The sequence below is a fragment of the Cryptotermes secundus genome, unplaced genomic scaffold (genome assembly GCF_002891405.2).
Source record: "Cryptotermes secundus unplaced genomic scaffold, Csec_1.0 scaffold719, whole genome shotgun sequence".
NCBI classification, from domain to species: domain Eukaryota; kingdom Metazoa; phylum Arthropoda; class Insecta; order Blattodea; family Kalotermitidae; genus Cryptotermes; species Cryptotermes secundus.
The window spans coordinates 61,050-75,865 of NW_019719368.1; the positions used below are offsets into that span (position 1 = coordinate 61,050).

General features: G+C 43.1%; 2 protein-coding genes across 3 annotated transcripts in view; one reads left to right on the forward strand and one right to left on the reverse strand.

Annotated features, from left to right (window-relative positions):
* LOC111865127 (GTP-binding protein Di-Ras1) overlaps window positions 1–14,816 on the reverse strand; it is a 333,795-nt gene that overhangs the window by 19,267 nt on the left and 299,712 nt on the right. The gene's annotated exons all lie outside the window — the stretch shown is intronic.
* Window positions 9,030–14,816, forward strand: part of LOC111865118 (lipase member H) — a 33,153-nt gene continuing 27,366 nt past the window's right edge. The window contains exon 1 of the mRNA XM_023852860.2: window positions 9,030–9,347. Coding sequence (XP_023708628.1) covers window positions 9,314–9,347 — 34 coding nt within the window. The 5' untranslated portion in view covers window positions 9,030–9,313. The remainder of the gene's footprint in view (window positions 9,348–14,816) is intronic.

Below are 14,816 nucleotides of genomic sequence, written 5' to 3' on the forward strand. Positions count from 1 at the left end.
GCTGAGTGGCAGGCTTCACGCCCCGATCGCTTTAACACCGAGAAAACAGAACCTGGTAATCGCTGGATAGTTACGAAAGATATTGTCACCATTTATGTGTGTGACTGTAGACGGGGTACGGATTGGATATTGGATTTGTTGACCACTTATACACACAGCTCAGAACTACAAGTAATTACAGCGCCATCACTAATCCCCACACTTTACAAGTCACCGCTGCAGACACTAAGTCTTCTCCAACCTTCAGTGCCTTCATTAGTCTTTTCCTGGTAACGGCTTCTAACAGTTGAGATTCTTCAGCTTCCCGCGCTCAAGTCCTTCCTGTCCGGCGAATATCCCGCAACTGAAATCTCTCTCAATTCTATTCAGCTGACCTGAGGTCCTCGTTACATAGCCCTGGGACGGAGCCAAGAGAAAACACCGCCAACAACAATTCTTCTATTGTTGTTATAGGCTGCTGCCTAGCGATAGCCCGGATACCGGTCGTTGCCAAGCAACGCATATTCCTTCTCGTGGTCGTTGCTTAGAAAACGTACTAGATACTACATTGTAGTACAATATATACTAGCTTATGCAATTTCTAGCCAATTTTCCTTATTTTGAAATATATAAAAGGGGCTTATGATATCCCCTTCCTGTCTTTGTATCATCCTTATTTTGTTTTGTTTTCTATGTGGTCCGTGTCATATCAAGGGAAAGTAGGCAAGTTGTTCTCTAAAATGTCACATATTTCTCATGTTGTTGAATACAGACAGACGGACGGACATAGCGAAGATAGTACATGGCTTTTTTCCACTTTTAGTTGCGAACTCATAAATTTCAGTGCATCTGTGAGGAAGCACAGCATGTACGCGGGCCTATCATTTGCTGAAAAGTGAGTTAAACTCACACGGGGGGGGGGGATTCTTAACTTTAGTAATGCCTAGGTGATCTGACCGGCTTTACTCGGGGTTAAGCACATGCATGATTAGAAACTGTAGCACACTTGAACGTCATAGTGTTAAATTTTTATTTAGTAATGCACAAGCGTAAAGAAATCGCTGTTTATTTTATTTTTCATCCACCCCTCTTCCTCCCACTTCGGAGCACAGGGCTGATTTCTCAGTTTCACGATGTTATTTTACAGACGCTAGGACTCCTTGGAGGGTGATCAGCCCGTCGCAAGGCCTCTACTTAAACACAGGACAACATAAACGCAGAATAAACACATACCCACACCAAACATCTATGCCTTGTGTGGGATTCGAACCCACGATCCGTGTTTGCGAGCGAGCGAGCGAAGACAGTACATGCCTTAGACCGGTCGCTTCCTGTGACCGGCTTGTTTATTTTTAGGAAACTGAAAATTAACTATCCAAAACTATGACACAAGCGAGGCTTCTATACTTGTTGTCTCTAAGTTCCATCAACGCAGGAAACCCTCAGTACCCTTAGAAGAATGCTTTGAAAATAAGCAAGAAATTGATTTATATTGTCGCGTATTTGGCGTATATCGCGACAAATAACTTCACGCCGTATTTGGTATAGCGAATTTTATTTCACATTCGCACTTACAATCACCCAAATTACAGATTTACGATTACTGCTATCTGCAGTATCACAATTAGTACACTCCAAATGCCAGAATACAATTGACTGTTTGCTGGCTAACTCGGAACTAACTCGGAGGTAGCTCGAGGACTGACTCGTAGGTAGCTCCAGGACAGGACTGACTGTGAATAGCCTTCGCTGCTCCTCATGTAGCCTCGATCGGACAATTGTCGTCTGGTGCCGTGTTGCTAGCCACGCTGTCCGGAGTTGTTGACTGCTGCCTAGCAACCGCGATATCCCTCGGTGACGTCACCGCTGTTGATTCACTTAGCATAGCTTCAAGGTTGCAGGGACTCGGCTAACTTCGGCTCCGCTCGGCTCACTTCGGCTCCGCTCGTGACGTCACCGCGCGTTGCGCGTTGCATAGCTAGCAGGATGCGGGGTGATTACTCGCGTATTGCGCGAGCGCTACGTTACCGCTACGTGCAGCTGGGGAGGTAGGGGTCAACATGTCACACTATGTTTCGTGGGCTGTTCCAGAACTTTTAGAGGGTTGTCATGAATTTAAAGTCCGACAATGCTGTCCTCTATTATCATGAAAAATTTGGTCGAAATCGGTGGAACGGAGTGGAAATGCATATAGAACAAAAAACAGATACAGAGTTTTCTTAAACTATGACTTCTTACTTAAGAACAAGGGTACACAATGTAGCGTAGTTGGTTGAGGTATTTTGCTAAAAGCCGGAAGGTCGCGGGTATTGATTCCCGATGAGATCGTTGGATTTTTCAATTTTACCTGATCCTTCGAGTCGCACTAAGGTCCTGGGGTCAACTCAGCGTCTAACAGAAATGAGTACCAGGAATATTTCTGGGGGTAAAGGGCCACCGGCCGGCGCGTAAGGTTGACAACCTCACCGCCATCTGTGAGCCGACTAGAAAATGTGGGAGCCTCGATGTCTCACATCCTTATAGACCTTCATGGCCTATTAAAGGGATAGCGTTACCTTATTTTGTAGCACCTTTTGCTTGGGTGTAAAGCGCCCAGGGCGTGAGGCTGATCATTCAGTCCCGAAATCAAGGATTTTCGAGCTATGCATTCACTTCCACATAATTTTTCATAGGGTGGTGTTTAATTAATTAAGCGCAATGAAAAATATACTTTACCACCTTAGGATGTCCCAAGAGTAGGGTCGAAACGTGTAGTAGATTAATATAAGAACATGTTAATAATAGATATTTTTGCTGGTCTTGAATATAATTTCCATATCAATTTAAATTTTTCTGCGCTGCACTATGTAATTATTTTATTACAAAAAATGAACCACTTCAATGGCCCCTAGATAAATATTTTGTCATTTACTAGCGAAAAGAGGACCCAAGAACAACTTATGGATGTCTGATACAAAGATGTTAGCCAACTTCCAATAAAATAACTTATGCTCCTTTTCTGCATAAGCGGATTTCTACTGACAGATACCTGACTCGGATATACTTCCAAAGATTGGCGCCATTATAAGAACAGGAATTTCTACTGTACAGAAAATATTGGCACATGATAAGCTGTTTACTCTTCGCCGCTCATGTCCCCCAGAACATGCAATTCTGCGGGACTACCCGACGTGACCTCCCAAACTACAGCGCTCTCCGGGAGTTGAACGTTTTCAAGAATATTCTCAGAATACCGAACTCAAGACACAGGTAGTGTGGGCAAGTGGCCGAAATAAATTACGTAATCTTACGTAATGTTGAGATTCATAACTGTTCTTCTTTATCAGGTATTAGGTCTATCGGGGTAAAGGCAATATTGTCCCTGTGCTTAATTAATTAAGCATTACAGCATGAAGACTTACGGGAGGGTGGAGGTATGGATCCACATTGACCTTGGATCTAGTTGGAGGTGAGTATTCAACTTCACGTTCTTGCCGCTTTACCCCGGAGAGAGAGCCACCGGTTGCCAGTAGATTCGGTATGGACAATATGGAAAGAATAAATTTACGCTGCCAGGAATCGAACTCCGACCCATCGGTCGTATAGCCATTAGCCAGTCGCTGAACCGTCTGCTGTAGAGAGGTCTATAATAGTAGGCAGACAAATTAGGGAGAATGGGATGAACGGGATATGTAGCATGCATGGACACGATAAATTTATAAAGAATTAATCGGAAATTTTGAAATAAAATATACCATCTGGGAGACTTAAGTATAGATGAGAGTATAATATTAAGGCGGATCTTAGAGAAAACTGGACGTGAAGATTCAACTGCCTGTTGTGAATACCATAAAAATAATTTCGGCTGTATAAAAAGTAAGGGTTATTTTAACCGGATGAGCGACGGCTAGATTAAAAAAATAAGCATTACGGAGTTGGCTAGTTTAACGGTAATGCTCTTCACTTATAATCGGAAGGAACTTGGTTCGAATCTCGACCAAAATACGAGCTTTACTGATTGAGATTTTTCTATGTTTTGCTCAGTACTTTCACGCAAATGAAACCTCGATTAAAACACGGTCTCTTCCTTCCAAATCCTTTCGTATTATTCAACGGTATATAGCTTAGATCACTGGTTCCCAACCTGAGGAGCGGGCCTTCTCGCGTGTCATCAGTGAGTACAAGGGGAAAGCAATGGGGTGTGATAAAATTTAGTTTTTGATGCCAATTTCAACTGAAATGATTCTTTTATCTGTGTTTAATCATCTCTTCCTAAGCAAGTGTTAGAACTGTTAATTCAGAAATTCAAAAAATTAAAGCAGTTTTATAGAGACATTTGTCAGCACTATTAATCACGAAAAAAGGGCACAGTGCAGTATGTTGTTCATTTCAAGATTTCTTTTTTTTTTTTACTTACAGTGTGGGCGCAATACCAATTACGAGTTAATCACACACAACAATGTTATACATAAGAATATAAAGGTTTTTTTTTTTTGCTTAGTGGGGGTTGAGTCCAGCTGGGTCCACTCGGCACGGCGGCCACTGATTGGTCTATTGTACCTGCCCCGGGTGATTACAATGATGGAGAATTTGGTGGAATGAAGAGTGGCAGGGGAAACCGAAGTACTCGGAGAAAACCCGCACCAGCGCCACTTTGTCCACCACAAATTACACTTGACCACACCCGGGCCGCCGCGGTGGGAGCCAGCGACTAACCACTTGAGCTATGGCGCAGCCTTATACAAAGGGCTACATTTATTTAAATAAAAAAAGTAGAGGGGGGAGGAGGGTACAGTGAAAATAGATGAAGGGCGTCGCGTCAAAAATTTTGGGGACCACTGGCCTAGATATTGACAGCAACGTAAATAAATTACAACAAAAAAAGGGCATTGCTTCATGGAATCAGGTAGGGTTACACTGAGGTCAAAATATGCATGTCGGTAATCATATAGTGAATGGACTCATAAAAAAGTTTCAAAGAAGAATATACAAAGGAAATTAAGGCCTGTTTGAATAGCAGGTAAACCGGATATATATGGCCACATGAAACAGCACATTCTCAGGTGATATCAAGACAAATGTGTTCGTAATTCGTTGCAACAGCGCGCCATTAAACGCCACAACGCATTCTTCGTCCCCTTCCCCGCCCAAAGACACAGTCACCAACAAAACAAAACAAGGCAAGGAACTCAGGAATGTCTGCATATCAGCTTACACTGACCTGATCATGGAGCCTGACAGGAGGTTGTAAATTCTTTCATGTACGACAATAACGGGACATCCGAGGCCTAGGACTGGTATTTCTTTTATTGCTAGTGGGGTGGGACTAAGTCCCTTGTAGTGCGGCCACTTCTGGCCTATTGTACCAGTCCCAGATGATAGGTGAGGGTGATTGTGGAGCAATTGGTGGAATGAAGATTGGCAGGGGAAACCGAAGTACTCGGAGTAAACCTGCCCCAGTGCCACTTTGTCCACCACAAATCCCACTTGTACAGTCCCGGGATCGAACCCAGGCTGTCGCGGTGGGAAGCTAGCGACTAACCGCTTGAGCTATGGCGCGGCCCTTAATGTAGACCGTTACGTCATCATAAGAAGTAGCTACATTCGGTCAAGTTTATTCCATCACGTTACAGATCTGACGGCATTGCTATGTCTGTCAGTCTGTGTTCCTTCACAAATTGTAATTGTATATTTCTAAGACCCCGCGAAAACGCAAGTCTTTTACAAATACAGAAGGGGCGATGACCTTGACTCCTCAAAAGAAATGTCCCTGAATATAGATTTTATTTCCAACACAATTCCGATACTAAAAGCAGGTAGAATAATCAAACACAGAGCCTATTTACACAGGAATTTTTCTTCCGTGAGGTTGCCCACACGAGGTATGACGTTACCAGCTTCGTAGAGTGGGTGAACTTTACGTCAATTTCGTACACTGAAGCTGTCCAACGTCAGAGATCATCTCTCTAGTCTGGGGTTCGATGACAGAACGCGTTAGTTCACTTCATGTAGTAGTTATGTGAGCTACTGTATAAAAGACCCCGGGATTTTAGTCTTTTTCTTATTAAATGTGACATGCGCCATTTGGAAAATATTTTCGAAGCTTCCAAAGCATTTTATTTAATTCTGTTGAAATTATATCTGGGCACTTGCATGACAGCTACACAATTCTTCTGAATAATATTTAAAATTCAGTTCCTTCCACACAGAAAAAATACTGTGTCTCACTAATGAAGACGACTCGGTTAGTTATGTGCAAGGAAGTACTGGGGTCTAGTGTGATAATTATAAATACATACGCCTACATAATATGTGGGCAAAATTAAGAGACTTTCGCTGTTAACGCAATTTGGGCTCAACTCCTCCCCTCAATATCATATAAACGTAAGGGACCACTCACCGCTCAACTCTGCAGATTATGAAAAAATGTAGTTCTACACACTGCTGCAGGTCCCTATCAGGCTGTACGGTGGCAGGAAGAACCTATATAGCTTTACAGCCTCTCTACACCTACAGTAAGCTATAAAATGTTCCTGTACAGTCACGAAAAGTGCAGCTGTACACTGTTGCAGGTCCCTATCAGGCTGTACTGTGACAGCAGGAACCTAAATAGCTTTACAGCCTCTCTACACCTACAGTAAGCTGTAAAGTGTTCCTGTACAGTCACGAAAAGTGCAGTTCTGCACACTGCTGCAGGTCTCCATCAGGCTGTAGGGTGACAGCAGGAACCTAAATAGCTTTACAGCCTCTCCACACCTACAGTAAGCTATAAAATGTTCCTGTACAGTCACGAAAAGTGCAGTTCTGCACACTGTTGCAGGTCCCTATCAGGCTGTACGGTGACAGGAGGAACCTATATAGCTTTACAGCCTGTCTACACCTACAGTAAGCTATAAAATGTTCCTGTACTTAACATTCATGTTAAGTCTTACTGACTTGTCAAAACCTGAGTGGATAGAACCATATTTGTCTTGATTACTGACAACTTGGTACCCAACTGCCACCTACAATGGGGGTCATAACTCAGAGTTTGAGTAACCATGGGTTAATCAGTTGTCATATTTGATTGGCAGTCAGGTTCAATTCCTTCCCAGCCATAAAAAGAGCTGTGCAGAATATAACAGTGTGACAAATAAAATAAACATTAATTTTAGAAGATTTTATTTTGCGGCGACTTTTCGTTCTAGTTTCCAAAATAAGCACTTAACTTTTGTTAGAGCACACTACATATTTTTTAAACTTCTATATTCTAGGTCATAACGCCGTATAATCTGTTAAAAGTCAATCGACGTTTCAGAGGAACATGTCGCATCGAAAAATAAGAATTTACCTCCGAAACGCCGATTGAATTTCAACAGACTACACGGCACTGTATACCACAAGATAGACGTCTTCATAACCACCGGTTAAGAGAAGAAGGGAAGGTGGAAAACTGCATAATGAGGAGCTTCATAACTTGTACTCTTCTCCAAGTATAATTAGAATGATCAGATCAAGGAGGATGAGGTGGGCAGGGAATGTAGCACGAATGGGGCAAAGAGGAATGCATATAGGATATTGGTGGGGAAGCCAGAAGGAAAGAGACCACTGGGAAGACCAAGGCGTAGGTGGGTGGACAATATTAAAATGAACCTTAGCGAGATCGGATGGGATGGGGCCCACTTCATCTGGGAGGGAGAGAGCGAGCGAGAGAGAGAAGGTATAAAAATTTAAAACAAAATCTGAATTTCTGTACGGTGATTAGATTACGGTTTAGATGACTTGAAATCGGAGTTCGATTCCAGGCAGTGGCAATATATTTTCTCTACTGCACATTCATTCATCAGTAATCTGTCAGATGACAGGTCCACAGCCTCTTCCAAAACAGTTTCTCCACTTAATGCGATCTTCTGTTTTTGGAAAGAGACTATCCAGGAATAGTGATAATGCGGTAGTTTTTCCATTTGCTTTCCACATCGCAGTACAACAGCCGTTCAAACCACTCTGGTCACGCCTGTTGCTATACGAACTTCAACCATCTCGAGCATCATTTTCTCTGTGCTTCAAGTCGCCGCTGATGACGCTGCTTCCGGCATCAGTTTTCGGTGTCTCTCTTCGTCTGATGCCTACCCTTTGACCTGTCCAGCAAGGGAGGCCCTGCCAGTAGCTACGCTACCGCTGGTATAGCTCTCAGGGTCCTTGGCATACTCAAACACCCTCACCACCAACGAGGGGCTACTGCACAGAGGCACATAAAATCACATTAAAATCGAAATTTTATCTCATATAATTAGAGTTTGAGGGGTCAGAGTTCCAGTCCCGACAGGGACAAGAATTTTTTCTTCTCCACGTCGTCCAGAGCGGCTCTCGGGTCCACCCAGCCCCCTCTCCAATGGGTACCTGGGGCTGTTACCCCATGGAAAGAGCTTCATGATTGTGTAACTTATAATTTGTACTCTTCTCCAAGTATAATGAGAATGATAAAGTCAAGGAGGATGAGATGGGCAGGGCATGTGGCACGAATGGGAGAAGAAGAATGCATATAGGATACTAGTGGGAAAGCCAGAAGGAAAGAAACCACTGGGAAGACCAAGACATAGGTGGGTGGACAATATTAAAATGGAACTTCGAGAGATAGGATGGGGTTGTATGGATTTGATTGATCTGGCTGAGGATAGGGACCAGTGGTTGGCTCTTGTGAACAAGGTAATGAACTCTCGGGTTCCATAAAATGCTGGGAAATTCTTGGGTACTTGCACAAATGGCGGCTTCCCAAGAAGGGCTCAGCTCCGTGAGTGAATGATCGAGTAACTTATCACTCACTTCCATCCAGTGCATAGGTTAAGGATGTGCGGAGACGTACCTCAATTTTACCATGGATCTTCTTGTCGTGGTACTTGATTAAGCACAAGAGCAACTTAACCTTTGCCTTTACTAGGGTTAATCAATGACCAGTTATATTATGAGAAATAACTAAGGCTATAATACGATTATGACGTAACATACGTGACTGTCTTCCATTGGTTGAAGTATGATACATAACAGCAGACCAGTACAGTAAACACTGCGATCTCTGAGCTGGTTTCAAGTATCTTGCCGGGCGCAAGGTACACGACCGCTCCTGGTGGCCAGTTCACTAAGCACAGCTGGGGTTGTCTATGCTTCGCTTCGCGATTCTCTTTTGTTCGCACGTCTGGCGAAACAGTTCAAGAGTCGTTTCGAAACTCGTATTTCATAATTGGAAAAGTCTCGTTTCTTTGTTACTGTGGATGTAGTAGGCCTGTGTATTCTGTTATCTTTTTAGACAGTTTTATGTTCCAGTGAGTGAGAAAACAGCTGAAGGCCTCTTCAGACGGACTGACACAACGTGAAAATCATGCTGGTGCTCTCCGCTGTGGTTTTGTTTATGGGTGAGTAGCAACATAACCCTGCCCCTAATTTTGCATGAATCACCGACAACGTTGGTGTTTGCTGAATATAGAAATGTCTTATTGTCCGTACATGTATCACGTTTATAATTATTAGTATGGGCTGCACTTTTGGTAGCGTCCATTTACTCGCATTCAGAATATTCTCCGTTCGAAAGTCGGCCGGGACACAAGATGTCCTAACTGAAGTTTTTCTTGGTTTTCCTCCGTCACTCCCGGAAAATCCCGGAATAGTGTTGTAGAGTGTAGAGCCGTTTCTAGGTAACGGCTCGGATACGCAAGCAAAGAAAGAAGTACTGTTAGAAACAGTGTTTTCTACTGGGTGCGTGCAAACGGGTTATAAGTAGGACAACTGAAGCAAGAATAATTCACCCCAAGAAAGGGAATACATCTTCCTCCCCAACTTGCTGCAAGTGTCGGTTGGCGGTAGGAGAAAAACGCCATCCCGCAAATTATCGTGGCTGCAGACACGCGAAGGAGGAGATGCAAGAAAAAAGTCGCAGAGGACACCCAGGACTACAACGGGAAGGGGTTTCTCTTTAGACCTCACCACTGGAGGCGTGTCTTTCGCGGCGGCGCTCCGAGGCAAGAGAGAGGAACAACAGCAGCCTCAGACACATGAGGTCGCAGTGGCAGGTCCCTACGGGCTTACCCCAACATGAAACAGCAGACAACAGGTCAGTCAGTTCGGGCCCCAAATGTAAACAGGATCGTCTCTGGACAAAATGTTGACAATGGCAGTAACGGTAATACAGCAGATTATGACAGAGTCTGCTGGTGCTGTGGTTACTAAAATAGTGACCATTACAAAAATTGTCTTAAATCTCATAGAGAAAAATGGCCACTAGAATTCAGAGTCATGATCTGCTGTACTGAGCCTGAACTGACAGAGGCCTTGTATATGTTGTATATACATACAGTTAATAACATGTAAAATGTAAATTGTACTTAATGACAACACACTTATTACTACTGACTGTTACTCTAGCAAACCAGACCCGTCCTCTCCTCAGAGAGCGCCCCATATCAACAAACCTGCAACTATATGACAGTAATAAAAATCCGGTTTTAAATCCCTGATGGGTGCTTCATTCCAAGAGAGACCCTCCTATTGACCGTCGGTCGTATCATAACTTTAACTTTGAAGAATACTTCAGTTGTAAGGGAATCCCCGTTCAGAGAGGACTTGAGCCCTGAAGAAGAGGAATAGAAACTATTAGAAGCCGTTATCAGGCAACTACTAGCGAAGACTGTCGCCTGGAAAATACTTAACGGATTTTGTGACGTGTGGAAACAGCGACAGTACTATAGTTATTTGTATTATTTGTAGTTACGCCCTGTAAGTGGTCAATAAATCCGATATCCAATCCAAAACCCCGTCTATAGACACACATACATGTGACAGTGTCCTGATAAAGCCACGAAGGCTCTTGAATCGTATTCTGGAGCTGCTCGGTTCGAATATTGACCGGGATAGCGATACTCTCGCTGAAGTTTTTAGTGTTTTTCCTCAGTCCCTTCAGGTACTATAGCAATTACAGGAAAAGTTAAGATTTTGGCTCGCCCCGGTTCTACAGAGACCTGAACCTTGACAGTAAGGAAACGGAACAGAAGAGTACCCGGACCTAATATAATTTCTTAAAATGCTGAGCCACTATAAGATTTTCAAAAAAACTCTGCTCCACTCGTTTATTTCAATTTTAGCGAAGAAACCAATTCATGATTTTAGACTCTACAGTGGTTCATTGTGGATGTCAATTGTCTACACTTGAGTAATTGCAATATATGGAAATGGGCAGTTTACTGATATTTCCAAGGAATATTCTGCCTCAATCTTCAAGTTATACTTTGGCGATGGAGGTAGCGTATACTTCCGAAAGAGAGAGAAAACTCCACACATTCACAGAATTCAAAGACCGAAGAGTAGAACGCATGTCAATGTGTGGGTGGAATCGAATTTATGAAAGACCAGTCATCAACACAAGGGGAATAAGTACGGTGGTTTGAAAATTGGTAATTATTCAGCCGGTTAAGAAATCCTGTACCTTTATTGAACCCCCCCCTTCCCGAAAAATGATGACCAGGTTCCTTAAAACCTACCACTCTTCCCTATCTAACTATCATCACAGAGATGAGCTCTTCATGAGAAGCTGTCGTTTGTGCAGCTACTCGAGAATTTCCCAATATTTCATAGAACCCGAAGTGTTCACAAGAGCCCTACACTTGTTCTTATCCTGAGCTAGATCAATTCAGTCCATACCACACCATTCTATTTCTCCAAGATACATTTTAATATTATTCAACCACCTAGGTCTTGGTTTTCTTAGATGTCTCTTTACTTCTGGCTTTCCCACCAACATTCTATTTGATTCCTAGTTTCCTCCATTCGTGCTATATGTCCTGCCCATCTAATCCTCCTTGACTTGATCGTACTAATGATACTTGGAGAAGAGTACAAGTTATGAAGCTCCTCATTATGCAGTTTTCTCCAACCCCTGTCACTTCATCTCTCTTCGGTCCAAATATTCTCCTCAGCACCCTGTTCTCAAACACCCTAACTCTATGTTCCTCTCTTAATGTCAGAGACCAAGTTCCACACCCATACAGAGCCACAGGATAAATTATAGTTTTGTATATTCTAATTTATACGTTTTTAGACAGCCGACGACACTCTGATCGAATGCAATCCAGTCATCGCGTCGAGTACCTGCTCTTGTAAACCCGACTACGAGTAAGATAAAAAGGTAAAGCTGTCCTTATGCTTAATTACGGTATTTACGTATGTATAACCGCGTGCGTGTATAAGCCGCAGCACAGTTTTCAGACAGAAATTATAGAGAAAATAATTTTCATGGAATATTATTTCAGGAGTAGAACACTCTGTATTACTAATTATGAATATAATTTTTTTTTGAATGAAGTGTGATTTCGAATATTTCGAATATAAGCCGCACCCCAGTTTTCCTCTTGAATTTTTGGCAAAAAATGTGCGGCCTATACATGCGTAAATACGGTAATTAAGGCCGCGGTAACGTAGTTGGTTGGTGCACTATGCTACAGGTCGGAAGGTCGCGGGTTAAAGTCCCGATGTAGTAATTAGTTTTTTCGACCCACCAAATCCTTCTAGCCGCATTATGGCCCTGGGGTCGACGCAGTCTCTAACAGAAATGAGTTCCAGGAATCTTCCTGGGGATAAAGGGTGGCTGGCGCGTAAGGCTGACAACCTCAACGCCATCTGTGAGCCGAATATCTTGGAAATGTGGGAGCCTCGACGTCTGACAATCCTATGAGCCTTCACGGCCTCTCACAGGGGTAGCTTTACTTTTCCATATGCTGTAAAGGCATATAAGGGAGTTGAAGTACAGCTCCACAAATCTTGACCTCGGCACTAGATAGAGGTGAGTGGTCAGCTTCACGATCCGGCTGTATTACTCCCGGGGATAGAGAGCCAGTATCCATTGGATAAAAGGCTGGCTGGGTCTCAGAGCCGGTCTGGACACCCGGGAATCAAACCCCGGTCGTCGAGCCAATAGACTGTTGCTGTACCGACTGAGGTATCCTGACTCATAAACCTGTTCTCTCTAAAGAAAACAAATTTTTGGAAAAGAAATATTCCATAACACGGTACATTACTAACGGCGTTCTTCGAACTTCACTGAACTTGCTCAAATACGGGAATTACATTATGCAAATTATTGAAAATATCTCACGTCGAATTTTGAACAGAGTTCAGGCGGTTTGTTGTCGGCTACCAACCCCGGCGGTCGGGTTCACAGCCAGGTCAGTTTGCATGGGATTTGTGGTGGACTAAATGGTACCGTGGTGGGTTCTCTCCGGGTGCTTCCGTTACCCCTGCCAATTCTCATTCCGAAGGCTGCAGCACATTCACTAATCATCCCATAAATGACGGAAGCTGAGAGAGCTCAGTCGGTAAAGCTACGAGCTAGAGGCTAGACGGCCAGGGTTCGATCCCCGACAGTGGCAAGACATGTGCCTCTTTTCCACAGCGTTCAGACCGGCTCTGGGGCCTACCTAGCCTCTTATTCAATAGGTTTTGGGTGCTCTTTCCCTGGGGTTAAAGCGGTAGGTGCGTGAATCTGACCACTCACCTCCAAATAGTGACGAGATCAAATATGTGGCTCTACTACTCCGCTCCCCCATACGCCTTCACGGTGTGGTGCTAAATTACTCAAGTACAGTGAGAACTTTGCATTTACTTTCACATCGACACTATGTAGTCTCGAAACTGTGAGAGCCATTAAACAATTACCTAGAAAAAGAACTTCATTTATATCTCCGAAACGGCGGATGAGATATATGGAAAAGATAATTTATGATCTTATGATAACTCTCCTGTTATATATATATATATATATATTGTCCGTTCTGTATATTCTGTATCATCAGTTTGTTCGGCGAAACAATATTTGTGTTAGTGGCAGCGTCGTTAAATAGGCTGAATGTAAGAAATACTTCATACCCACGTAATTTACTCACAGGCGGGAACTCTTACATTTATGTAACGCTTCCTGTGCAAAGTAGTGTTTAAATTCTATTCTAAAGAAAGAACGCAGTCTTCCGAATGCACCCCATAATCTCCGCGACATTAGAAGCCTGTGGGAAAGTTGCAAGGTCATGTGACGGTGAAGATCACTATGTAAAGGTCGTAGCTTCACTACAGTTCCCAGAAAGTCGTAATTCTATATTTTAAAAAAGACAAATCAGCAGAATATTCTAGAGTGAAAACGGAAATCTTATTAAACGTAAATTAAACGTAAAACAGCTTTCGGTATAAGATTAGTAAGTAAGGGTGAGGACTATTTCACCCAAAAAATACCTTTGTATTAAATTTATATAATTTAATATAAAACATTTAATTTACTATAAAAATCGGAGCGAAGAAATTGCACATAACTGCTCTTATAAGATTGAGCTCAACTGCGTTACCTTTAGAGCAAACCAATTTTTGCCTAATACAGAGCAACAATGAAATCCATTCGACCAGTAAAGCCGTTTTAGAAAAAAGAAATAAATATTTGGGAACTTGGCGAGAGTACTTTTATATTCGTTAAGGATCCATCAACGCGATTATACAAAAACACGGCGCCAGAAAGTCGGAATAGTGAAGTTAGAATAGGCGTTCATTACTAGACAACGACTCGATAAACACATTCCCGCAAACTTGTTCACTGCAAACAGTGCACATATTTATATTTTAATTAAGAAAGAAGAGACCGCCTCTGTGGTCTAGTGGTCAGAGTTTCTGGCTACAGATCCAGAGGTCCCGGGTTCGATTCCCGGAGCTACAAGATTTTCTGCCTCTTGAGGAAATAGTCGCTCCGTTCTATAAGACGGAGATTAACGGCCGTGGGGATCCGTTGCGCTGACCACCTGACACTCTCTATCCGCTAAAGTTGGCACTAACTTCGCCGACAAGCGGCGGTCGCTCTG